This window comes from Struthio camelus, chromosome 9 (genome assembly GCF_040807025.1).
Source record: "Struthio camelus isolate bStrCam1 chromosome 9, bStrCam1.hap1, whole genome shotgun sequence".
Taxonomy (NCBI): Eukaryota; Metazoa; Chordata; class Aves; order Struthioniformes; family Struthionidae; genus Struthio; species Struthio camelus.
In genome coordinates, this window is record NC_090950.1 from 27937444 (window position 1) to 27963685 (window position 26242).

Consider the following 26242-nt stretch of genomic DNA (forward strand, 5'->3'; position numbering starts at 1 on the left):
CACCAAGAACTCAGCATTTGCCTAGACAGCTGGTACTGGTTGTTGTAAAAGAAACAAGTTTCTGTTATTAGACAGTTTAAAAAAAAAATACCATTAAGCACTTTTCTAAAAAAAAAAAAAATTCTGCATCAGGCTCAAGTCATCTAGAGGTAGTGCTAATACAAACAATCCTTAAGTGCTTCCTATTAACATTCTTTCTTGAAACAAAAGCATTGTAGCTTGCATCATCAAAATGAGGATGTAGTTTCACATTTCTTATATCCTTAACATCGGGACAGGATTTGCTAGCTCATTACCATAATCTCTGCATTACTGTACCTTGTCAGAAAACAAATGTTTTGATGCAAGAAATTGAAATTAAACATACCTGGCATGTTCCTCTGGCAGTTTTCTCTGCCTCTGCATGTGAAACATTAGATCTCCGCCATTTACATACTCTATAACAAAGAACAGCCTGAAACACACAAAAGCTTGTTACAAATGATTGTATACACAGCTGAAAGACTTCCTTATCAGCCTGAGGTTTGACATGTTACAGGTCTATTATTAAACAACGTCAACTGCCTCTTTCCATCTCTCTGGTAATATAGCTGGCTTTACCATTTCCCCTTCCTTTCAATAAATACCCAAAGTTAAGAATCAAGTACACACAGTATGTCTAGATAATTCCTTTACTGCTAAAGAAACGCAAGTCACTCTTCCCAAGTTTCTAATCCATTATAGCTACTGCTTGTCATTATAACACACGCGAATATATAAATACATTCACATCACTTTTTGCATGCATACACTAGAAAACAAAACACAATAACCTCTCCCTCACCCATTTTTCCTTCTTCATGATCCCCTTAGTCTCCTTTGTAAGATATTAATAGTATTAGCCATGAACAAATGCCCTCTCTCCTCAGTTCCTACCACTAGCTTGCCACCTTTTAAGCAGCAAGGGTAACTGTTTAAATACAGGATAACTATATTTTATTTATACTGAGAACTATTACTGTGTAGAATAGTAATTTATTCATCTATAACAATCTCTTCTCCTACATAAAAAAATGAAACAAAGCATTACTTTCATCTCTATTACACTGTTTTCCATTTTAAAATTCAGGTACTGTTTTCTGATCCTTGCTGTACTCCCCCTCATCTGCAGGGAATCCATGCAAGTTTGAGATCAGATTCCTCCTTTTTTATGCTTCTAATTCTCCCTTCTTAATGCTTTTTTCTCCCATTCTAGGTTCTGTCTTCTACCTCATTCTCAAGCCTCTTTTCTTTTGCTAGCTGCATCTCTCCTTCTTTACAGAATCCTTCCCAACTACCAGTGCTTCACACTCTCTTCTATTTCTCTAATCTGAAAAGTTTATATTATCAACATGGCCTTTTGTTCATAAAGTGCTATAGTGATTTACAGTACATTGACTTCTAATACCCAGCCAGTGCTTAAATGCTTTAAATAGGTCTTTGAGGTGGCTAATAGTATCAAATTTTTTTTTTTAAATAAAAGAGCATTTTCTTATTATCTTCTGACCTTTACCTGCTTTCTGTCTGGAAGCAAGAGTGTAGTCCAACAAGAAAAGGATGATTTGAAGCCTGTTCAAAGACGTGTTTCTCTGTCTGAACCCAATCAATATCCTATTTATTTAAGAAAAGCTATATTCAGAAACGGTGTGTTGTACTTAGGTCAAGTATTAACGACAGTTAGCAGAAATATATTCAAGTATTTTCCCTTTCTCATTTTTATTTACAATAAATTCAACGTTGGCTTTCTAATGCCAAATAAGAGACAAGCTAGCATTCTCTCTCTCTCTCTGTAAGACTAACGTCCTGAACTTCTAGCCTCATTGCATAACTATTCTTGGGAATGAAAAATATTTCATCTATAATAAGTGACAAATTGGTGCAGATAAATGCAAAGTAACATCAAGAAATGCCAAAAGAATAAAGAATCCATGGCAGAACTAGAAAAGGATGTGAAAGCTCTTAGACAGCTTTGTTCCAGACAGAATGGCCTAAAGAAACACAAGGGAAACTTATGTTTAGCTTTCAAGTAGTAGTGGAAACTTGTCAGGAATTGCAATGTGTTAACACTGTGTAAGCTACAAATAAATTGTTAAAATGAAGGTCCAGTTTAAAGAGCAATAACATCATGAGCTTCCTCTCTGTGACAAAAAGCCAAACCTGAACATACGAAAAAGAGGCCACATCTATATTTTTCTAATTCAGCAGGCCAAAATAACAGGAGAAATATGGAATAATGCCCCAAAATAACGAGGTAAGCCAGGCTTACTAACCTGAATTCTGCATGAACACTCCTGCAGATAGTGCTGACTACAAAAGGAAAGAGTGACAGAGAGGATGAGGCAATAAGGCTCATGACAGAAACCACTGGCAAAGGAGCGCTACTCTGAGCTACCACTCTTTTGCGGCCTGCACTGACAGTATGCCTTGTGAGCTTTCTATGGTATTTTTACGGTACAGGATTTGAAAGAAAGTGAACGTACAATGCATACTTCTCCATCACTGTTGCAGACTCAGAGGTCTGGCTCCTCACTTGCGGCATGTACAGAAACTCTTCGAAAGCGCTGCCCGATTTACTTATAAAAACCTTGCCTACCTCATCATCGTTGACAAGTTCTTTTTTCACCACTTTCATTGCATAAATGCGTTCAGTCTTCTTCAATCGAACAAGCAGTACTTTAGCATAACTTCCTCTTCCTATAACTCGGAGGAGATCGAAATCCTGAAGACCCAAACTGGAAGAAGCTTTGCCGCTTTCTCTAATGCTCATTGCCTGTGGATAAAGATAACTTTGAAATTAGTGAGCAGGCTTACCCATTTTAATAACTGTGTGGGATGGTGTTTGTTGTTTGTTTTTTTTTTTTTTTAAAAAGGAAAGTTAGCATTTCAAGTAGAGCAGCAAAATTAATATAAACAAGGGATTAAATTAGCACTTGTTTTCTTAAAACTGCACTGTCCTGAAAAGGAATGTGAGGGGAAAGGGAGGAGGCAGAAGAGAAAAATTCAGAGCATTTTCTGAACCAAAAGCATGTCTCAACTTAAGATTCCAAATAAAAGAGTCTGCAAGACATTTGTGCATATATCTGAGTTAGTGACTCAAATGCGCTTTATGTACTAGCTTTCCGTTTTGGACAATTTAAAGTTTTTAAGATCTGAAAATTAGCATAGATATAGACTTGATCTCTGACCACAGTTAGCATTAAGATATTTTACCTCTTTTTCTTCACCAACATGGTCCAAGCTCTCATGACTTGAGGGATTATATGGAATCACTAGAGGTGCAAGAAAAGTCATTAGACCTACAGGAGGTAACAGTATTTTCTATTGCCCTAAAATTTCCACATGCAAGAGCTGAATCAAAGAGAGGCACAATTTAAATGCATCTACTGTGAATAAAAAACTGGTAGCGTTTTGTTTTATCACCATCATCTTTTGCAATACTGCATTAATAATGAGTTAAGGCTAATATAAAACCTTAGAACTACATTTTGAGATCTATTCGTATTAATCCTAACCCTGCAGGAATGAAATTGTTTGAATAATGATCAGTACAGACTCTGCTATTTTTTTTTTTCCACAGCAAATCTATCAAGGGCTTGTTTGTTTGACCACGACATTTAAAACACACAGCTAACTGACAGAAAAAGTGCAACTTGGAACCAAAATTCTTAACTTTCAGTCTAGTTTCTTGGACCGGAAGGTATAGACGATGGATGGATTTTTATGCTTACATCGCCCTTACTGTTAAGGAGCAGATTTATTTTTCTTGTTCTCTGAACAAAAGTAAATAAGGGTTTTCTAAGTAACTGCCTTAAAGTTACTCTGTTTCATTTTAAAACACAAAATTCATGTTTCAACTTCTTAAAATAAGTTACAGAAAAAAATTACTGATCTTACCTGATTCTACATTATCTGGATGCACTGATGATGGATCCATAGGCATTATTGGTTCCTGAAATTATGCATAGCAATGATTTCTAAAAATCAGATTAGTTACCATTTACAACAGACTGTCCAAGCGTGAAAAACAAATTTATGTTAGAAAAGTAAATTATTTCAGAGGAATATAGTCCAGCTAATTTTTACCTTGATCAGCCAATATGGATGCTGTTCTAATCCATATACAATAAAAGGAACAACTGCCCTCCTTTTCCTATCAATTTTCCAGAAGTTTAGACAAGCTTCCAGAAGCTGTTGAAATGACAGCTTAGTACAACAGAGAAAAGAAGTACAGCAGATAAGAAAAGCTCAAACGGTATCAGTCTGTTAAGTAGTTTAGTAATACATATAGTAGTCAAACGAATTCACAAAATACAGACTTCCAGCTGTCTGCTGTTTAATAATGTTAATTCAGAAGTTAATTCAGAATAATGTTAATTCATTTGATGTTTCTGAGGACTAAGGATGACTGAATCTCATGGGAGAAAACCCACAACTACTGTGCCTCATCTTCCTTTTCTGTAAGATGGGCAATAGTCTAATAACCCAATAAATGTTATGAGATGTTACTTGTACTTTCCTTTGAAGATAATAAAATAGCATATATACTACATAATTGATATTTCCAATGTTCTTCACTCTGTTATGTTTGTTTTTGAAACAGTTAGAAAAAAAATCAGATGCAAGAATTATACTCCCACCTTGCCACTAAATTCGTCTTTCTGCATAGTGACTCCCAAACCTTCTTGCAAAGCGTCAGAGCAGCCACGCAGAACAATAAGCCTTTAAGTTTCCTGTACTATCATTACTTGCAGATAGTTTGAAGACCACTAGGATAAAATCTTTTTTTTTTTTAAAGACAACTTTTCAGATAAATTTTACTTACCGGTTGTAGTGCATGGCGGCCACATTCAATACTGACAAGCTTGTGACACTTCTTGTGGACAAGGAGTTTACAATTGATGCATTTATATCCCTGGCGACCCAGACCCCATATTCTGTCAGTGCAGATGGCACAATGAGCTCGCTAGAACGACAAACCAACAAAATTGATTAAAATAGTAAAACTAAACAACAAAAACTTTTCTACCACGTTTTCGTTACTGAACGACACAGGATAGAAAATGAGAAGATCCCTACTGAATTTGCTACTACACCAAAAAAGTCTCCACCTCAGAGACTGCATGGTTTAAGAAAGATAAGCAGACACAATACAGAAGAGCTCAAAAATTACAGCTCAAAAGAGCTCAAAAATTAAGCAGCAACTGCTGTACACAAAAGGCACAACCACATGGACAGATGCAAGCACAGTCAGCCTCTTCTGCTGCACACCAACCCTGCCAGACACTGGCCAGCTCCAATTCAAAAGCAGTGCAGCTGAATCAGCAGGCTACTGCATGTCCACACTACTTGGCAACATGTCTCAGCATCTCTCCACGTCGATGAGTCCTTAGATTTTTTTGGGAGAAAAGCAGGAGCGCAAAAGCTTCAGATAACAGGAAACGAGGAGATCACCACTCAGTGAGGAACATTCACAAAATAACTTAAGAACCATGAAAACAGGTTGCCTATAAAAGCAAGAGTGAAAAGTGATTAAATGATAGCGCCTGGACAGCCTTTGACCAGGAAGAGGTCAATAAGTGCTTCACAGAGCATTGTCTAAGTAGAAGAGTAGAAGTTTGATATGGAGGATGCTCAAGACGAGGTCCGGTACGCACAACCTCAAGCATTATTTAGCGCAAAATACATTTAATGAGCTTAAAAGAGAATGAAAGATTATAGAAGCTGACAATGAACCTGAGCTATTCAGATTTTGTTTCATTTTGTTTTAAAGTAGCAGAGAGCCTTCCCTCTCCTTATTCCATTAGGTTTGACCACTGCTTCTTGAAGTCATTATAAGTGGTCTGTTATTTTCAACTGATTACATGCCAACATAAGCAGATTGTTTACAGAAACATGTCAGTTTGAAAGAAAAGTCTGTGTGTCTTAAGTACTTCTCAGACCTTTTCACTCACAGAACTTAAGAACTGCAAACGCATTTCAAGCTCACAGTCATCTAATGCCAGTGTTGAAGTTTGCCCTCCAGGAAGATTTTAAGGGTACAAAGGAGCATTTATATAGTTTATATCATAGTTTCAGAGTATACGGTAAAGTACCCAAGACTCTCACCCTGTTAAATCGTTTGGCCTGGAAAGTGTGACCATTTGCACAATACAGCTTTCGCCACCGGCGGGCGCCTCGGCGATAAATGGATTCTAAGAGGAAAAACATACAGTTATATCCATTAAAAGTGTAAATACAGAACTATGACATCCTTCCCATGGACGCTCCTATATAATGTGATTTGCAGAGTAAGTTTTCACTCCTGCAAGCTTGACGAAACACAGAGTAAGGTTCCAAGTACCTTTTTCATTTTTTAAATTTTGGGGGAAATTTGAAATAAAATTTCCTGATCAACTGTAACTTCATTCTGTTTTTCCAAAGTTAAAAGAAAAAGTTTTGAGAAAAGGAAAATTGTCCAAACAATACAAGCACTGGCATGCAAAACGTGCAACTACCTTATCTAAACTTGCAGAGGAGATGGGAGGACAAGGAAGGAAGGAAAGAAGGTAAATTTGAGGAGCGTGCCCTGACTTATAAGATTGCTTGCAAGAATCCTCCAATGTTTTAGAAACACAGCTGCCACAATTTCTTCCTCCCCGTTAGAGGCATATCAGGAGCCAAAATTGAAAACTAGAAGGTACAAAACTATACCTTAAATTGCAAATCTGTTCCAGATTTAGCCTACAACTTTCTTTTTCCAAAAAAGCAGCATCAGCCATACTGCCAATATACATAAACAAACATGTCAAAGTTAACTTTTAAGCATGCACATTTACTTTTGTCAGAGACTCCAGATATCAAGCTGACAGAGGTGTGTGTGTACACACACACACGCACAAAATGCTCTTTTATACAATGAGTATAAAGAGCATAGAAGCCTACACCGTAACAGAGAGAAAACTACCTCTTGAATGATTAGTACATTATCTAACGCGACCTAGAAGTTTTAGTAGAATACTCCTGATAGTACCTGAATATCAGTTTAAAATAAATTAACTGAGATGTCTCAACAACGACATGACACTTCCTTATCATTGGTTATAAGCCTTTGCTCACATTAGTTAGCCAGTAAATTGGCAACCACCAAAGAGACAGGAATAGAATACAAAAATTGTCATAACAGAAGAGACAAAAGCAAGGAAAGCAGAGGCATGCACAGTTAACAGGAACGTGAAACGCTTTATTAACAACGACTCAAACGCTTTATTAACAACAACTCAGAAATGACAAACAACAACGTTTAAGTTTAGCAAGACTGCTTACTCCTTTTCAATATATCAGTTGTGGACATTTGAATTACTCGTTTTCATAAAGACATACTTATCCACCACGGGAAGCAAAAGCACAGAATATCAGAATGTTCTAGAATAGGAAATTCCTGATTTTCTGTACTTCTCAACTAAACATCTACTTACTATCTTCTCCTGGACAAGGCATGCCAGGCCGTTCTGGTACACAAGGAAATACTGAAAGAAAGAACATTAACTTCAGATTAATCTTTACTTCAGACAGAAAATAAGTCTTTGGATTAAACATAACACTCCTGAAAGACCATTTACGAAGACAACAGAGACCGCATTTTAACAAAACTGTGCAACAGCAAGCGAGCTGAAAAGCTGCCACAAAATCCCTACGCTGGTTATAGCAGTGATCCATCAAACATACAACTTCGTATACTCTGTTCTGCAGTAATTTCCTACAGAAGGTCACCAGCAACAAGTAATGACGCTGGTTTATCATGTGACCAATTGTTAAACTCATTCTTTGGAAACCTTGATGATAAATCCATTATATTACAGTGTGCTAACTGGTAAATACGATCTTGTCTACATTCGCCCGTTATTAAGTTTTATTTAGCCTCAGTAATGCTCAGAGAGAAGTAAAACCACTTTTGTAGACTACAGGGGGAGCTAGCTCTGGTGCTGGCTTAACCAGAAGCCTATCAAACAAAAAAAAAAAAAGCGGGGAGGATGGGGCAAATCGAAAAGCATATTGAAATAATATATATTGAAACAGATAAAATGCTCTTTCTCTTCCACTTCTTAGAAGACTTTGGAGAGAAAAATGAAAGCAATAATCATGACACCGTCAGATATCCAAGCCTAAATAACACAGGAAAAGAGTTAAATTCTAACTGGATTGGGAAGCTGAAAAGCGTTCTCTTCCTTCCAGCTGAGCTGATGAGCAGCTGTGGATTTATCACATCCTTTTAGAGCAGGACCACGTTAAGATATTGCAGTGTAACACACATTAACACTATCTTTACAATGATCCACTACTTCTCTGCTGCAATCTCTATTAAACTGAAGTCTATCTCTTACTTGCACAAAGTTCCAAACAGTAAGAGAAATTTACTGCAGGAGCTGCCACAATAGGTAAATAAAGAACCCTAAAAGATAAAAATTGAACAATTTCACATTAAATAGGAACATGATTAATTAGGTTCAAAACTGCCATAAAGTACTTCATTCTAGAAAACTCAAAAGTTCTGGCTAACCATAAATGGAGTTCACGAATTCCTTTTCCTAATATAGATGCTGTCTAAAGCTTTTAGCAAGAATAAAGTGCTAGGACATGGCAAAAATATATATTCTACCATTCATCGCCAGCAAGTGCAAGAAAGCACCTCAGTAAACGGGAACTCTCTTTCATTTTTATTTTTCTATTGATAAACTGACAGCAGAGTAAGTTTTTCCTCCCTTAATTGCATAAAGGGCATTTGACTAAGTACTGCCAGCTAAAAGTAGTTTGGCGTGTGGCCTTCAACATCCTCTTGACAGAATGCCCTAACAGGCTTTGATTAAGGAGGCTGGAGTACAGCAAAAGATATAGATAACAGGGGGTTTAAAATATCCACTTCTTGGTGGGTACAAACATCAGAAGTAACACATTAAGCTTCACCATACCGTGAATTAGAAGCTCTGAATCCTTGTTTAGTTCATACAACCGAAAGGCTTCTTCTAGCTCCAGCTGGGAGGAAACCGTACACGGATCTCCTGAAAAGAGAATATAAAACTCAGTCTAGGAAGTTCTGTGCCATTCAATATTGTTCCCTCACAGTTGTTCAGTGTAACATTGTATCAAAACAAAACAATATTCTCATCTGATAGTACTTCTTTTTTTTTCCCTGAAAGCACATCTGAAAATACAGTCATATCAAATGCTTTCAAAGGGAAATAATCTAAGATATTCCCAAGAGGCAAGCAGATCATAATCACAAAATATCATTGGTTTGTTTTGCTACAAGCATGATTACACATTATTTCTGTACATAAGATGCATGACATCTTGAGAACAAATTCAGTATTTCCTTTTATTTAGCATGTTACTTAGAACTGAATTCATTCTATTTTCACAGTGCCTCCAACACTGCCAGGAATTTAACCTCGAGGTTAAAAAAGCAGTTAAACCTCTAGTCTTTCCTCTAATAAACCTCAATAAAGACACTGCAAAAATCATGCAACCTAAGCAAAAATTATTTTTGTTATTAACTACTACTTTCATACTCATAGGACTACCTAAAGCAAAATGCCTTACAGAAAGAACATGAAGACAGGGAAAAGAAAAAAAAAAAAAAGATGTTTTTAAACAATTGCAGCCTTTTTTGACCATTTGAGCTAGAACAGATTACAACATAATCATCTGGTACATGTTTTAAAGTTTCACTGACAAGACTGCATTGAATTACTGTAACAAATCTACGTTTCAGAAGTAACAGTTTAGGAAATCTCTTTGTAGCTACTTCATTTCTGTCTTAAAAAAAAAAAAAAGACAGTCACACAGATAACTTAAAATTCACTAAACAATGCTTAGTCAAGCTAGGGCAATTCTGACCTACAGATAAGTGGAAAGCCTGGGGACAGGAGTGGGTGGGGGAGTGAAGGTGATCAAGCTAGAGATTTGCTGCATTCAGGACCAGGAGTAAGACAAACCTTAAAATTCTAGCCTTGGTTCAGATATACTCCTTTAGACACACCAACAGCCTAAACTTCACCCGTTTCTCAAGATTCATCTAAAAACTTCATCCAATACTTTACCTGATCTTCTCAATCTCTCAGTGTTTGAAAACTGCTATAAAGACTCAAAAGAGCAGCCAGGCAACAAAAAGTTTTCTTCAGTGCGATGCAGTTCAGCAATGCTTTACAAAAAATTACACCCAATAAGTTATAACTGGTGGCCTGGTATATAAAACACATAAGCTACAAGTATTCCTCTAAAAAGGATATTGAGAGCTTTGCAGCTACCTAAAGAAAGCTCAGATAAAACGTCATAGGAGTGTTAACTTTTGAACACCAAGTAAGAATACTATTGAGTGAACACAAACACAAGGTTAATGTCCATCCTACAGTACATTTCATGAGACCGAGGCAAGATCAACTGGCTGTATAGAGATAAAACAATATAGATATTGTCTAAAAAATAAATCAAGTTCACGCTATTTTTTCAGCTGAGTCTGACCACTTTCTGAAGCAATTACACTCACAATGGAATGAAGTCTGCATTTGTGTACCACCACCTCCATGAAACAGAAATAGTTCTGCACCATGCTCGGTATCTTGCAAAGGCTAAGAAATTTAAAATAGGACAAATAAAAAGCCCAGTGACTGTGTAAATCCAATTAAATAGTTTATGCACGCATCTGAGCAAATTAGTAAGTAATGAAAAGACGGCCTAAATACCATATCTTGTCTTACACTCCAACAAATACAAACAACAGTGTAACAACTGTCACACCACAGTACACACATTTCCTCATACTCCTATAAAAAGTGAACTTAAGTTCTAATGAAGAGGCTGTGACAGAGGCATTCTAGAAGGAAGCAAATCATGAGCTTCTAGAAAGAATATTAACTGAAGGCACTGAAGACTGGGGGAGAGGGAAGAGGAGAAGACGTGGAGGTATTGACAAGAAACCAAACACTGTAGACACCAAGAGTTGCACATAGTACAGACAGTGTGATTTTTAATATACTTATAAACAGATTAACTTTTTCTCCACTGAAATTAAATTGGACGTAAATAATCAAAGCAAATATCGGCTGCTTGGGAAAATTGAATCCCACGTCACTATATGAAAATATTTCAATCTAACTGCAGTATCTCCTTGGTTTCTACCTGTCTCTAATTTAGAAGCAGAAATTGAGACGAACCGCCACTTCAAGTGAACCGTTCAATTTGCACAAATTTTTCTGCAAACATGGTTCTTTAAAGAGAGCTGTGCTTCTTACTACAAGTGACTTCTCAGACTGTGTGAGTGGAAAGCCCATTATCCTCTTCAAGATAAAACAAAACAGCTAGTTTACAATGAAGTAAACTTTCAGTTCAAATAGTGCCACTGCACAGAAGGATATGTTCAGTCATAACTGCTGTCCATTTTACGTCACTGCATTTCCCTTGTGTAAATAACTTGGGAATGGGACAGAGCAAGGGGAAAATTCTCAAGACTACAGGATCTTCAACACATCTGCCCATATAGCACTTCCAAGAATCAACACTGGTCCATGCTTAGCTTTAAACTCTGAATAAACTGGCACGGTTTTGAATGGGAAACCTGTGGGAAGGGGAGGAAACAGTTTTATAAGCACCATTTATGCTAATCACTGCATAAAAATACTAATCACTGCAGACAAATCACTGCACATTATGGCCTTTTCTGTATTGCATCAAGTACTTAGCTCACTAAAATACCTCAACAGCTATTTCATAATTCAGTCTTGTCTGCTCAAAACTTACCTGCAGACATCAATTCCACAAAGAAAAATCAAGAACTACAGATAACCTTTTCTAAGATTTACTGAAGTACACCTACAGCTCAGAAGAGACACCAGAGTACATATTAGGGAAATTGGAGAACTAAAGTGCCAAAGGCCACAAAAGAGTTCATGTCTGAGGTCGTACTACAGTTGAATGAAAATCTACCACAGATATTTCAATCCTTTTCATTCGGACAAGTGATTTGCCTTTTAATATTTAGGAAAAGTTTTAATAGCTATGTGTTAAACATTAGGTTGCTGACAGAACAGCTGATATAACCACCCAAAATTTAAAAGTTTTTGTTTATACGTACAACTCAACTATATATTAAATAGTATTTATATTTAGGACAAATACCATAATTTGTATCATTCAAGGTTAGTTTTAACTCTTTTTCAAAGATTTAAGACTTGCTTCAGTTATAACAAAAATTAACTTTCCTACTCATTGCACTGCACAGTAGTTTCTACACTGACTCAGACCAAAGTTCTATCTATATTCCAGTAACCTGTTGCCAGTAGCAGCAATCAGTTTAGCTAGGGGTGATCTGACCTATCCCCGCTGGAGAGGAAAAAAGTAGGAACACCAGCCAGGAACGGATGCATAAGTAGGGATGGGTGTCAGGGGGAGGCAGAACATAGCAAGCATATAGGAAGGAGGCTTCCCAGTACTCTCAGCTACCAAGTACTTGCAACTTGAGAATTTTTGGCGTTGGAACGGTTTCTATGTTTTTACGCAAATTTCAGTGAATTTCTTTGCCATCAATGGGGTTCACTTCTTCTTCAATAATGTAAGCTTCTGGCATTTACAATATCCTGTAGCAAGGCACTCCAGAGCTTACCCAAATGAGTCAAGAACCGACTCCTTTTATTCTGAAATCTTCTCCTGCTGGTTTCATTTGATGCTCCCCAATTCTTGTATTGGAAGAAAGAGAGCAAATAATCATTTTCTTTCAGGATCTTCTTCCTCCCATGGATAAACATTTAACTCATGATTTTTCAGTGCTCCCTTCCAGCTTGAAAGGATCTAGCTTTCCTAGAACAACTTTCATCAAAGTTGTTCCATACCTTCACTCATCCTTGTGGCGCTTCTCTAAACCTCTTCTAGGTCTACTGCATCCTTTTAAGTATAAGAAGGACCAAGAATATGCAGGATATTCAAGACACAGGTGAAGCATGGATTTCTTCCGCAGCATAAAGGAATGCTTTCTAACCCTTTCCTATATAAATCCTAACATTGAGTATATGTTTTGATAGTCCCTTGGCTTTTATTTATTTGGTAAAAAAAAAAAAAAAAAGAAAAAATACAGAAAGCTCCATCCTAAGTTGTTTGAAATAACTCTCTTTTTATTAAGGCATATTTACAAGGGCATTGGATGACCAATGGCTTTTCAACTCAGACTCATTATTTTTAAAAACCATACAGCTTATCTAATGAAGGTGGAGGAAGGAGGGGAGGAAGAGATGAAAGAAAGGAGAGCTAGAAAGCTGAGCAAGGTATTCACCAAATATCTGTCAGAAGGCCAGGCATCAAGTATCAGTTTACCTTCTTCATCAATCCATTTCATGGTAAAAAGCTGTTCGTTGTCAAAGGAGCACATGTCTCGAACTTCACTGCACAGTCCCTCAAATGAGATGGAAGGTTCAAAATACGTTATCATGATGTCCCTGAGCAAGAGAAAAATAAATTTGAGAAACTGTACTGTAATATATAGCATTTAATCCTGACCTCTAACACAGAATCACAGAAACGTTTAGGTTGGAAGGGACCTCTGGAGATCGTCTAGTCCAACCTCCCTGCTCAAGCAGGGTCCTCTAGAGCACATTGCCCAGGATCACATCCAGACGGGTTTTGAATATCTCCAGGGAAGGAGACTCCACTACCTCTCTGGGCAACCTGTTCCAATGCTCTGTCACCCTCACAGTGAAGAAGTTTTTTCTCAGGTTTAGGTGGAACTTCCCGTGGTTCAGTTTCTGCCTGTTAACACCCAACACCTTCCACATACCACTTACATAAAACCCACCTTTTGTCATAGCCCTCTAAAAACCCTGATTATGCAAATTACATCTTTATATTTTCATCTCTGGACTGCCATACTGAAGCATATTAGTTCTAGAGAAATAAAATGTGTCTTTTAAAGATATTAAAGAAATATTAATGAACCATTAGCACCTTTCCTTTCTACAATGAAGTCAGGCTCTAAGGGGTTTTTAGAGCCAATTATTTAACGTTTGTTCTACCAGTCAGCTGCTTTTGAAAAATTAAAATTTAAATGCCCAAATAACTTTGAAGTGAGTTGCAGCAGATTTGAACTACGCACAGAAAGGAGAGACATTATACCAGTGGAAACTGAAGAAAGGAAACGTCACAAAATTTTTGAAGAATGTTATTAATATACTGCCAGCTTTGCTTACTCTTTAACAGTTATTTTCTTATTAGGTATTAAAACGTTAAATATTCTCCCACTAACACCATAATTGTGTGGATAGTATGAAGTATTAACGAAAAGTATAAAATAGGTTTCCTAGCAGATTAGGAAGAAAAATTCCAAACGCTGAAAGTGCCTTTACAGAGAGAGCCATGATGCTGCACCACAATGCCTGGGAAGGCAGACAGAGAAGCATACATTCAGAATTAAGGTTTACCAACTCTGCGTAACAGTAAAGCAGTATCTCTGTCAGAATTAAGAGTTACTTACCTACTGCTTTAAATACATTAACATAATATGCTGACCCACTGTCTTGATTTTTGCTGGGCCTTAAAGGAAAGCAGGTTAAGCCTGTGACCTAAGGTTGCAGTCCTTCGACCAGAGGAAGTCAAAGATACAGTTCAGAGGACGGTGGAGGAAAAACAGGGCCGTTTACACTACTCTTCAAACCTTTTGTATAAGCCCAGAGTTTCAGCAATGAGACTAATCTTCCCAAAACAATCTCAGCCAGTTGGGATTCATCTTTGTTGATGCACAGGCCACAGTGCTAACACTACTTGGTGAAAAAATATATATTGACGCAACAGATTAAATATAGATCTGGTCAAAATTTACATAAACATGTCTACCAGAGGGAAGTCTTCACGAGCAGTAAGCTAAATGTCTTTATAACCGCCTGATATACGGGCAGACTTGTATCAAATATTGTGCGATTTAACATAACATATTGTGGTCAGTGAGCATGAATTACTTCCATGAGCGGCAGAGAAACTGTGTGGAAATGTGTTTGTCTAAATATTGTAGAGGTTCCTTTAAGTTTAGCAGCGTAAATAAAATAAACTAGCAATTTCTAAGCACTCTAAAAGAACAGTTCGCCTGTTTTTGGATTTTTGATTTAGTTACAAGAAAGATTCCATTAAATTGTTAGGATAGTGAAATCATACTTCTCCGCTAATGATGAATAAAGCATTCCAAAAGTTGCTACATTATTTGGAATTGCTCCACTTCCTTCCGCACTAAAGGTGAAACAGTATTTGGGCCCTAGTATTTGGACACTCTTAACACAAAGCTATAAAAACAGAACAGGAGGAAGAAAGGAAAAAGTAAGGAGTCCTCCTGCTGAGAGAATTCACGTCAGGATTGAATGAGAGTTGAAAGAGCAAGGTGGCAGCTCTGCTCCACTTCCATTTAGGACCATGTTCTGGAGCAGTTATTGAAGTGCCGGTACTTCAAAAAAAGAAGAATCTCCTAAGTGCAAGGAACATCCGAGGCTTCAGAATACTGCCAGCAAAATAAGAGAAATTTGGCATACAGAAGCATAAACGAAAATGGAAAAGCAACTGCTGTTTGTGTTCTGCCTTCAACTTTCATACAAGTAAAAAGTGCTTTGGCAGGCTACAGCAGGTGGTCCCAGGGATCCTCTTACCTATCCCTCTCTCCTCCTCACAAGCACAGAAGGGTCCCAGTTGGGTGCAGAAGGGGGAAGCTGCTACCAAGCAAGCGACACAGCAGTGCAGCACTTCTGCGCAAACGGGGCTTCATTTGAACCACGCTACTGTATCCCTCCCACGAGAACAACTACATTCTCTCCGACATGAAGTTTTTCTTTGCAGCCTCTCCCAAAACGCATGAACTGCGAACCTGAAGCCAGTATTTGCCTAAGCAACTGGAGGCAGATTCAACAGCGCCTTACTGATATGCAGGCATCACCCAAAGAAAACATAAGATTGTATTATGAGGCAAAGTCTTAACCTGTATTTCCTGTTTTTCAGGAACTTACATTTTTGGAAGGAGATAAAGCAACTTCACTGATTCTGTGCTAAAGTTTACCATCCCTTAATCTATTCACATTTTACTGCAGATATATTCACTTTGAACTTTTTCATTTTAAACAAAAAGTTAAATTCTGAACAGCGCTAAAAAGAGTTATATTTTTCAACATTCATAGTTTATTTTGCAATTAACCTAGGAAATAATGAGAAAGAGTATGTTAAAGGAAGCAGTGATTATATGACTAAAAAGCCTTCCTCTTGTCATACAAGCAAGAAGAGTTAGATAACAGATCATAATCCTGAGTGAGAGACAGTAGTCATTCATGCTCTAGCAAAAACTGAAGATTAAATAAGTAGGAAAAGGAATGAGTTTAAGTTTGTTAGGTTTGATAAGAAGTCAGCTTAGAACAGAAATTTGTATTTGCCCTGCAGTGAACAGAAAGAATGACATATCCACAAAATTAAGATGTACTGAACAGCCTAGAGACAAAAATTCTGTTATCTGTACAAAGTAAAAGCTGATACGAACTGAATAAAAAACCTTTCTGTTTGTTACCTTCAATTGACAAAACAGCTGCCCTTCAAAGAAAAGTAGTTTAATTCTTTTACAATTTAAGCAAGTCATTAAGTTACTACTGTAATACCTTCACTAGGATGTGCATCAGATAGCTATGAAAATACATTTTGAAGGAGATCTTAGCATGTGTTATAGCAAATACTAATTTCTCTACATTTTACAGAACCTTAGCCAACAGTGATATTTAAAAAAAAAAAAAAGTACCTAAGTACGAGCAAGGTTCTACGAGTAATATCTAGCACATTTTTCCCTGGAGTTGTGAAGCCAGCTCTACATAAGGTAGAAATTGAAAGATTACAGGTCTTTTTACAAGCTTATTTTGCAATTTTAATTATACTGATGACACTGACATTTTCTACTGAGAGAGGTCTCACTTCCAGAGTAGCTCTGTTATCACACCTTTGCATTATATGGTATTTTCCACACTTCTTTCACCTAATGCTGCAATGACATTTCTTCATTGGCAAAAAGCTGTATTAACTCAAGTCCAGATACAAAGTTAAACTCTAGTTAGAAGAGATTCAGCATGTTAAAAACAAAGTAGTATGTTCAATTAAAGTGTGGTAAGTATGTAAAGTTAAGTTAGTGTGTAACATGGCCTGCTGCTTTGCATTAAAAAAAATATATATATATAAAATGCTTTATTTCAGTAAGATGAGGAAAAGAATGTCTTGGCCTTTCCTCTAGATGAGGACAAGCTGACGCACTGCTTTTAATAATCCTAAGTTTGTTTTAAAGCTATTCCAGAACACATCCTTATCTCCTGATGACACATAAAAGGAATCAGAAAGTATCTCTGATTAAAGCAGACCATTTGCACCATCACATCTGGATAGGTTAACTGATTCTTATTGTAGAAGCAGTACTCTTTTTTAGTACCATTATAATATGTCTTAATCAGGGAACCTACAAAGCAGGAAACATGCAAATAAACAAGAGACGGTCCTTTTTCCTGAATTCCTTTCAAATAAAATGTTGACATTTATATCTTCCATAAATACTAAAGGATCATTTTATTCATAGTAATAATAAAAGGCCTGCCTGAATCAATGTACTGCAAACATAAGAATGAGTAAAAGATAAGTCGCAGCAAGACTGAGAAAATGCAAGTAATAAACATAAACGAGACTGCTAGAGAACAGATTCTAAATATTTGTACAAGACCATGAACCTCATTGCTATCTTCCCCACCTATCCTCTGAGATCAAAGAGCTTTCCCCAACCTTTTCTTTTACAGAACATCCAATATTCCTAAGCATCCTTTAACAAAGACACAAAACAAAACAAAACAAAGCCAACAGTTAAATGCAACTCAATGCGTCGATCTCATTTTTCACTTCTAAGCTCAAATTTCTGTTGGAGAAGAATCCACTACAAGAATAGAAACTATTGCTTTAGATTTTTTCCCCTCGAAACAAACAAAACCAAACAAATAACAAGAAAAACTTCACATCACATTTACCACACTTCCAGGTCAGTTGTTCAGGCTATAGGGAAGGTCTAATTATAGCTCAGTGAAAAGAAGCCATACAAAACTCCTAGAGAATTCTGCCGTTTCAGTATCCATGTCTTCCGTAAGGTCCAGACACTACCATTGTGTAAGATTTAAAGTATCTCTTTCCGCAGTAGAAGTTTGAGGTCTGCATACTGCCTGTTCCTGCACAATTTGATTATCTGAAAAACTGTATCATCAGAAAATATTCACCTGCAAAATGAAACCAGTGTTTCAATGCAAAAAGGGGTGAAAATGTATTTATGGACTTAACTCCTCCCCTTAAAAAAAAAAAAAAAAAGCTGAGCACTCTCCTTCTCTCCTTTGTGCAATGCTATACCCAACAAACAAGGAAAGATAGTGGGCTGAAGAGTTACTTTTTGCTACATTGACTGCACTACACCGAGCACGCAACACAAAAAATAATATAAAGAAAGGCTGAAAGAGCGCATGCATGATTAAGAAATTAACTCCTTGGAAGCACCTATGGAGGTGTGTTTTGATTTTATCATTAACATTGAACTGTTCTTCCCCCTCCTTTCCCTGCTCACTTAAATGTATTAAAATTTTAGAAAAGCAAATTTAACATGTATCAGGAGATTTCTGCCAGTGGTATTTTTCATCTAAAATAAATCAAACTGTAGGTGGGCAAAGCATTGGTAACCTATGCCTTTAGCTATACTAAAAGTCTATCCTGAATTACAGCCTACGTAGTTCAGATAGGTTTAAAACCTATGTCAGTCACTGAAAGGAAGCAAGCTAGCACTTTTAACCATGACAGAAAAGAAGGTTCTTCAAGATTTATCAGCAGCATTAATTCTACAGAATTCATAGTGCACAAGCAGTGCTCTACTTATTCCTATAGCTGCTCTCAACCACTGCACTGCCATCCTCTTCTTACGTAATATTGACAGAATAGCTTTCTTGTACAGAACTGACCAAAATTATCTGCAAACAGACAAACAAATTAGAAGAGCCAGAAAGTAAACTTTGAACAAAAATTAGAACACTGAAATGCTTGTAACTACAGGAGCTGTTCAAGTACAGTATTTGAAACTGCTAAACTTGGTTACTGTATCAACAAAAATCTGAAGTATATGTAAACATTTGGTGTAAGAGAGCAAATTCCTAAGTGCTCACTCAGCAACCTCTATTACATATATCGCACAGAATATGATAATTCCTTCAAAGAGGTTACTTGCAGCATTTTAAACAACTAGTCCTATTAGGAAGGTAAGTGCAACTTACCTGAGAGAAGGAAATGCCAGGTAAATTCAGCTTATGCCCTAACTCCCAGGTCTCTGGGAATTGCCATACCCTTATTCCCATGATCTTTCTTCATTTTAGGAAAATTTTCTTTCCTGGTTTCACATGCTTCATGAATTTAAGATAAAGAATTTCTATTGAACACTAGAAGGAAACAAAGACCGTTCAAAGAGTTCTTCATGAAAGTCTTAACTGCAGCTGAGAAAAGCAATTAGGCTCCTAGCCAGACTAACCTATGTTACAGGGATTCAGAGCCAGCTCTTTGGTCTGAGTTAGTAAGAGTCATGTCTTGAGAACCAGGTGAGTAGCCTGACTGTCAGGTTACAAACTGTTTCAAGAATGGATCTATGCTTCCCAGTTGCTGTTTCGTTGTTGTTTGTTTGTTTTGTTTTGTTTGGACCAGAAATTCCTTCCAGGGGCTGAAAAGACCTTTGCAGTGAGACTTCCACAACTTTTACATCCCGTTTAAATGCTACTGTTGAAACAAATTAAAAGAGAGAGTAACCTTTTCTGATTAATACCATTCCCTGTAAAATCCTCTGTCCAACTCTAATCTCGAGATAGTTTAACAGATAAAAGGGAAAATGCTGCCTTTATATCAGGATTTAGGTCCTTTGTTCCCAAGTGATCTCAGACTAAGTGCAGGTAAAATGTTTTGCTCTGATATCCATTTCTTGACAGTGCTAGTCTGAGAAGTGGGCATAAGACCTTTTGTTTCAGGAAAGTAGAGAGATTAATTTGTTTAGATCTTGAAAGAAATTATGACTAAGGCATTCCAGCTTGTTTGTTTGTATTAACAATAGTTAACCAACTCCCTGCGTGACTCAGTTTCATTATTACATGTGAACTGACAATTACGTTAATAGATAAGAAGTCAGTGAACGAGATTCAAAAGAAACATTTCAGTGTCTGTGAAATTATTACCAAATATTTAAAATGCCATGAGCTAGCACTGCTGTCCAGTGTAGCGGTTTTATTCCTTACTCCCACAGCCCTGAACTGCTTTCTCTCTACTCCCGCACCATAGCCTCCCTGTGCTACAGCAAGCATTCGTGTGATTGCACAGGGAAACGATCAAGATTAAAACTGACCCAGCAGAAGAAAAATAGTTTTAACCCAGAACAGTTCCCACTTTAGTTCATTAGTGTCTAATCAAATGAACAGTTGTGCCAGTTAATAGCCAGAGGCATCTCCACTTCTTTAGGATGGTGGATTGCAATGACAGTAAAACAGCTGAGAATTTCCCATTTTATTACTCTGAAAACATTTCACAGGTATTTTCAAGTCACAGATTGTGCCAATCACTACGGCACTTTTATAGACCTTTGTCAAGAAAAGCCCTAGAACAGAAATAGGTCAGAAATTAATGTATTTACAAATACTAAATGCTCAGTGTGGTCCTTACACCTCTCATTAAAATTATACGGTTAGAGACATCAGATATTCACGTTACTAAATAGTAAATACTACAGATGTAATGACATTTTTCCTTTACTTCAATAGCAGCTTCCTTCCAATTATCAGTGAATGCGTCTCGAATCCAATCTCTATCCAAAAAAATGCAACCTACATTTTTTGTTTAGATCACTTGCCTCCGAACTTCTTGGCCCAAAGATCCACTGTCAAACCTGGCTGACCAACTTTTACATTTAGGTCCTGTAACCGTTATTTTTAACATGAGTTTGTCAATTCCGAGCAGAATACTTTCTCCGGCGTGATATACTGCTGTTGGAGAACCACTGACAGGGTTCAGATTTCCATTGTGCAGACCCCTAGCACTGGTTACAGTGGAAGCACGATTGACAGTGGATGCGTCTTAGTTACCATCCACCAACTCCCTCAGAAGTCAATCAGCCCCTGTGAAGCGCAGCCTGAAAATCAATGACCTAGGTTCTCAGCCAAGTACTACCCTCTTCCTTTGGATCTTGACCCTAAGCATATTTTCTAAGTATGATTTTTTACTCTCAGGAAAACGTTATCGAGTACTATGCTCTTATAACTAACAGCAGGCAAACGATAAGGTGGAATCAGAACGCATGGGAAGCCAAGGTGAGAAGAAGCATAGGGAAGAAGTAGTTATCTGGACACATCCTTATTTATGTTTAGTGGTATCGCAGGAAGACTGATATCTTGAGGCCGCTCAGTCCATATGGGTTCAGTTCATCACCTCTCCCCTGAATGCCTCATCCCACAGGCAGCTCGGTGAAATCTGACACCTTGAGGAGAGGCTCCACTGAGCACAAGCCCTGCCAGTTTCAGCTTAGTTCAGAACATCACTTGAAAGCCATTTTAATGCAGCTGTTTGGCAGCAAGCTTTCCTGTTTCTTTTTTTATCCCCCTTTTCCTCTCCAAGAACCGGGCATCTAGGATTCGACATTTTAACATTATCGGTAAACGCAGCGAAAACGCAATAATTAAAATATCACATTTTCATCACCACCATGGACAGAAACCTCAACCCGGTAAACTATTCCGAGAGATGAGGACGTGTACGCTTTATTGCGGTAACTGCGGGAAAAGCACGAATGTTCTCAAGCCGCTGCTCCCTGGGACCGCAGAGGAGCCTATGCCGTGCAGCCAAAACCATGCATACCAGCGCTATCGCTCCGCTTAGCCCCGAGATAAAGAGTTTCCTTTAAACTTCGAGCCAAGCAGCGAGCGGGGCCGCGCCCCCCCCCCCCCCCCCGCCGCCGCCGCCGCCGCCGCGGCGCCGCGGAGGGAAAGGGCAGCGCGGCGCCGCCGGGCCGAGCCGGGAGCCGCGGCGGAAAGCTGCCCGCGGGCGCGGCCGCCACTCACCCCTTGTAGTAGGCTTTCACGCGGACCTGGTGGGCGCTGTCGCCGCCGAGGCCGCCCCCTCCGCCGGCGGGACCCGAGTGGGACATGGTGCCGTTGCCGCCGCCGTCCCGCTGCGTCGGCATCCCCCCGCGGCGGCAGGCGGGCGGGCGGCGGCCGGGCGACTCCGCGGCTCTCCGCCGCGCCCCGGCCCCGCTCCGCTCTGCGGGGCCTCGCGGGCGGGGGCAGGGAGGAGAAGCCGGCAGCGGAGCCGCGGCTCAGGCCGATCGCCCGCGGCGGGAGAGCCGGGCGCTGCCCGCCCCCCTCATGCTCGTGCTCCGTGGGCTCGTCCCCGCCCCGCGGGGCGGCCCACGCGGCGGCGGCGAGAAGGCGGGGCGGGGTACGGAGAGCCGCGGGGGCCACTCGCCTGCGCCCTGCGCTGGGGCGGGGCGGGGCGGAGGGGGGAGGGACGGCAGCAGCGTCTCCCCGGCCGCTTGGTACGGCCTGGGCGTGCCGCCGCAGGGGCTGCCGGGACTGCCGGCCCCCGCCGCCGCCGCCGCGTCTGCGCCTGCGCGCCGGGCGCCGGCCAGCGGCAAACACGGCGGCGGGGTGCGGCTTACCGGGGGCTGCCGGGCTTTGGGCCGTTTCTTCTCGTATGACTTTGACAGCGGCTTGCTCCACGTTTGGCACAGCTTGACCACAGCCGCGGCTCCGCCTGTAAAAGGAGGAAGAGGAAGAAAACTTGTAATTTCACTTCCTTACCGATAGGGCTTCTCCCTCTTTCAAGGCTTAAGAGAGTCAGAAATACCTGCGGTACTACCCTGGCGCTCCTAAAACGTCGGGAGCTTAATACTGAGCGTAATCTAGAACTAACCTCTGTTTTGTTCTGTTGTAGTAAAAACACTTATTTTTTTCCACTGCTGCCTCCATGCTCCGAACAGCATCGTGCCTGGCTGTTTTGTTTCAGAGCAGCATGAAGTTTAGCTTTTCCAGGTTCACTTACAGGCTCCTATGTAAGATACGCACCTTCTGATCAGCCTGCGTCACAGTTTCTCATCTTGGTGGTAAAGTAACTCAGGCCATATTGGCTATCTTCCTTAAGTACACAGTACAGAAACTTTTTCATGACACCTAACCTGCCCGTAGCATTTGTTTTTTTCCTCAGAAGGTCATTTGCTCCAAGTCTTACATCCTTTTCTTACAACTGGAAATACCCTGCCGTATCTGAACTCATGAACCCCTTGCTCAGCACTTCCAACGTTTCATCATTTTTCTTGCAGCATCTGTGGACTATTCCTGCATGAGTCTTCATTTTCCCTACAACTCTCTTTTTCAACCTATGATAATTCCAGTTTTCTTGTACTGGATCATCTTGTGGTGTCTTTACAGAAACCAGACCTCCTCATCTGACCAGGGATCAGTATCACTACTCATCACTGGCAGTTTACCTGTAGCCAGTCTGACTGCTTCACCCTCTGACAGTCTGAGCTTGTCTATGATGCTTGGGAAAGTGTTTGCGTTTTGTGAGATGCTTGCTGAGGTCCTTTTTCTTTGCCAAGTACGTACTTATCCCAACTGGCAGCTAAACATCTGGCAATTTTTTTTTCTTTTGTGTCCAACTCCCAGTTGGTCAAAACTGTGCTGAGGAAACAGCAATTTAGTTGCAGAAAAACATATTGCTGAGCTCTATTCAGCTATTTGATCCTATTATTGTTCAGTTTTTCATCAAGTTTTTAACTAATTCTCATCTTTGTTCACACCCTTGGTTCTGTGTCAGTACCCACGGATGAAACAATTTCTGCCAAGATTACTAATGAATCAGAAATGAGCGATGGCGCAGTCTTCTATTGTGGTGGGCCCGGGAGTTAAAGAATAGCCTACTGGCATTCCTACCAATTTTGTCAAAGAATAAAATAACTAGATAGCATGAGGAGAAGATTCCTGTTTGTAGAAGCTTCTGGCACTGAAGCATTTCAGTCCACCAGCAGATGACACTCAAGGATTTGGCAGCGTCCTCAAAGCTAGTAAAAAAAAAAAACCCAAAATAAAAAACCGGACCTAGCTGTGGTTCCTTAGCCAGTGTCTGCCAATCCTGCTAGAAAATATCTGGTGGGTTATAACTATGTTGAGCATTTTCCAAACGCTACAATAGAGAATTCTCCCTCTGTTAACTGGGGAGCTGAAATGTTGCTTTTATTTTAAAACCCAGAGGACGGTATACAAAATCTTTTTCCAGAACCAACTTTAGAGAGAATCTTTGTCCCCATCAGCCATAGTCTTTATCCCTAAAGGTAGACCGTTATTGCTCACCACCTCTCAACCTTGATGATCTAAGTACAGTCAGCTGATTTTGGCAGAATCTCACTTCTCTCTCCAAAAAGGGCCATGGAAGAGGGGGCAGAGTCCACTTTGAACTATGAAGACTTTTCCATTACATAGACAGTGTGCCATGTCTTGTCACACAGATCTAAGAGAGCATAAAGGGAACAAAAGCAACATTGTAAACACTGGTATACCCGAAGGCTGTGTGTAACGTTCCTTATGTACTTCTACGATCTGGAAGGCGTTTCTTCATCACAGCAAGACATTTCATGAAGAGGAGAGGGAGAGGTGCTGAATGAGTTTGTCAAGATGTCCCCTGTGAGATTCGAATTAGGCATTACCTGGTGAGGTGACTACTTATCTGTAAGGAGGCTGGGCTTTGCCTCATCTATGCTAGATAACAGGCAGCAACTACTGTCTACAGATGGGAGTTAATGATGTAATTCAGCTCTTATCAATCATGGTCACTTTAGAGGGAGAGATGGTCTTGGGGGGAAAAAAAAATCCCTACAGCAGGGAAAGGCTCTGAGCCAGTGTTTCATAGGAAGGGACTGAAAGCTAGAGGGCTAAAAGACCCTTCGTTTTGTGTTCCTCAGACAAGTCAGAAGTTCACCACCAACGTGGTGCGACTGCTGAAAAGCAGCTGAAGCCCCAGAGCCATCGGCATGGAAAAGCACTGAGGGCAACCACTCTCCGAACCGCAACCTGCCGAAAGCGCTCTCAGAGCGATGCGCGTACCCTCCTTCCTTTTTCTAGTACAGCTGGGGACTCAAACGAGCAAAACCTACTGGTGCCAGCCCCCGGCCGTACCTAGCTCAGCTCTGCCACAGCGAAGCTAAAACGCTCCTGCCCGCTGCGCGGAGAGGCTGCGACGCCCATCGCCACAGCCACCGCGGGCAGGGAGGGAGGCCGGGCCCTTCTGCCCCAGCCGGGCCGCTGCTCCCTGCCTCCGCCTTCCCTCTCCAGCACAGAAGCTACCGAGAGGGGCGCGACGACACGGCCGCAAAGCGGGTCCCTACCACGGCCCGAAAACGTCGCCCGCCGGCAACATGGCGGCGCGCGGGTCACGTGCCCGGCGGCGGCGGCGGCGGCGGCGCCCAGCGCGCCTGCGCAGCGCCTCCCCGTGAGGGAGGTGAGAAGATGGCGGAAGCGGAGTGAGCGGCCCGTCCGAGGCGAGTCTCCCGGCGGGACGCGCGGAGGAGGGGGAAGCGCGGCCAAGGCCGCGGCGGGGCGGGGCGGGGCGCGTAGGCGGGGACCCGCGCCCTGACAGCGCCCCGACCTCAGCCGGCCCCGCGCGGGGAACCGGCCGCCTCTCCGCCTCCCCGCCCGGGGCAGCGCGGCCCGGCGGGGAGCGGCGCTGCGCGGCCCTCGGAGCGGCCCGGCCCGGCCCGCGGCATCGCCCGTGCCCGAGGGCCGGCCCGGCCCGGCCCGGAGCCGCCGGCTGCGGCCGGGTGGCGCCTCGACGCCGCTTCGCCGAGCGGCCGCGTCGTGTGGCGCGGCCGGGGCTGGGGCTGGCGCGGAGCGCGGCTTTGGTTCCCCTTTTCTACCCCAAAAGAAAAGCTAAAGCGAGCCTTGGGCGGTGTTAGCACGTATGGACCTGGCGGGGAGGAAAAGGGGCGGGGGGGGGGGGGTTGGTGCTCTGTCTTCCTCGTGCACGAAAAACCCACCTGGGATTTAGTTTGGGAGAAAAAAGTCTTTTTTTTTTTTTTTTTTTAAATCATGTTCTCTTGCAATTGTAAGGAGCGGCGATGAGTTGAGTGGATATGTACGTGAAAAATGAAGGACTCTGTTTTCGTGTGTCT

At 40.7% G+C, this 26242-nt stretch overlaps 2 protein-coding genes across 11 annotated transcripts in view; one reads left to right on the forward strand and one right to left on the reverse strand.

Annotated features, from left to right (window-relative positions):
• PRKCI (protein kinase C iota) overlaps positions 1 to 24756 on the reverse strand; it is a 34270-nt gene extending 9514 nt beyond the window's left edge. Inside the window, exons 1-12 of one of the 2 annotated variants that reach the window (XM_068954474.1) lie at positions 24635 to 24756; positions 22739 to 22833; positions 13357 to 13478; positions 8964 to 9053; positions 7473 to 7523; positions 6124 to 6209; positions 4841 to 4981; positions 3913 to 3967; positions 3229 to 3287; positions 2612 to 2788; positions 1532 to 1629; positions 368 to 454 (exon numbers count right to left, since the gene is read on the reverse strand). In XM_068954474.1, the coding sequence (XP_068810575.1) occupies positions 368 to 454; positions 1532 to 1629; positions 2612 to 2788; positions 3229 to 3287; positions 3913 to 3967; positions 4841 to 4981; positions 6124 to 6209; positions 7473 to 7523; positions 8964 to 9053; positions 13357 to 13471 (959 nt within the window). In that variant the 5' untranslated portion in view covers positions 13472 to 13478; positions 22739 to 22833; positions 24635 to 24756. Of the gene's footprint in view, positions 1 to 367; positions 455 to 1531; positions 1630 to 2611; positions 2789 to 3228; positions 3288 to 3912; positions 3968 to 4840; positions 4982 to 6123; positions 6210 to 7472; positions 7524 to 8963; positions 9054 to 13356; positions 13479 to 22142; positions 22550 to 22738; positions 22834 to 24634 lie in introns of those variants that run through there. The other variant, XM_068954473.1, reaches the window with a different exon arrangement.
• A 773-nt stretch (positions 24757 to 25529) lies between these two features.
• The window catches only part of PHC3 (polyhomeotic homolog 3), a 35221-nt gene continuing 34508 nt past the window's right edge, over positions 25530 to 26242 (forward strand). For all 9 annotated transcript variants that reach the window (XR_011142850.1, XR_011142849.1, XR_011142848.1 and 6 more), the window contains exon 1: positions 25530 to 25612. The gene's annotated coding sequence lies outside the window, so the exon portion shown is untranslated. The remainder of the gene's footprint in view (positions 25613 to 26242) is intronic.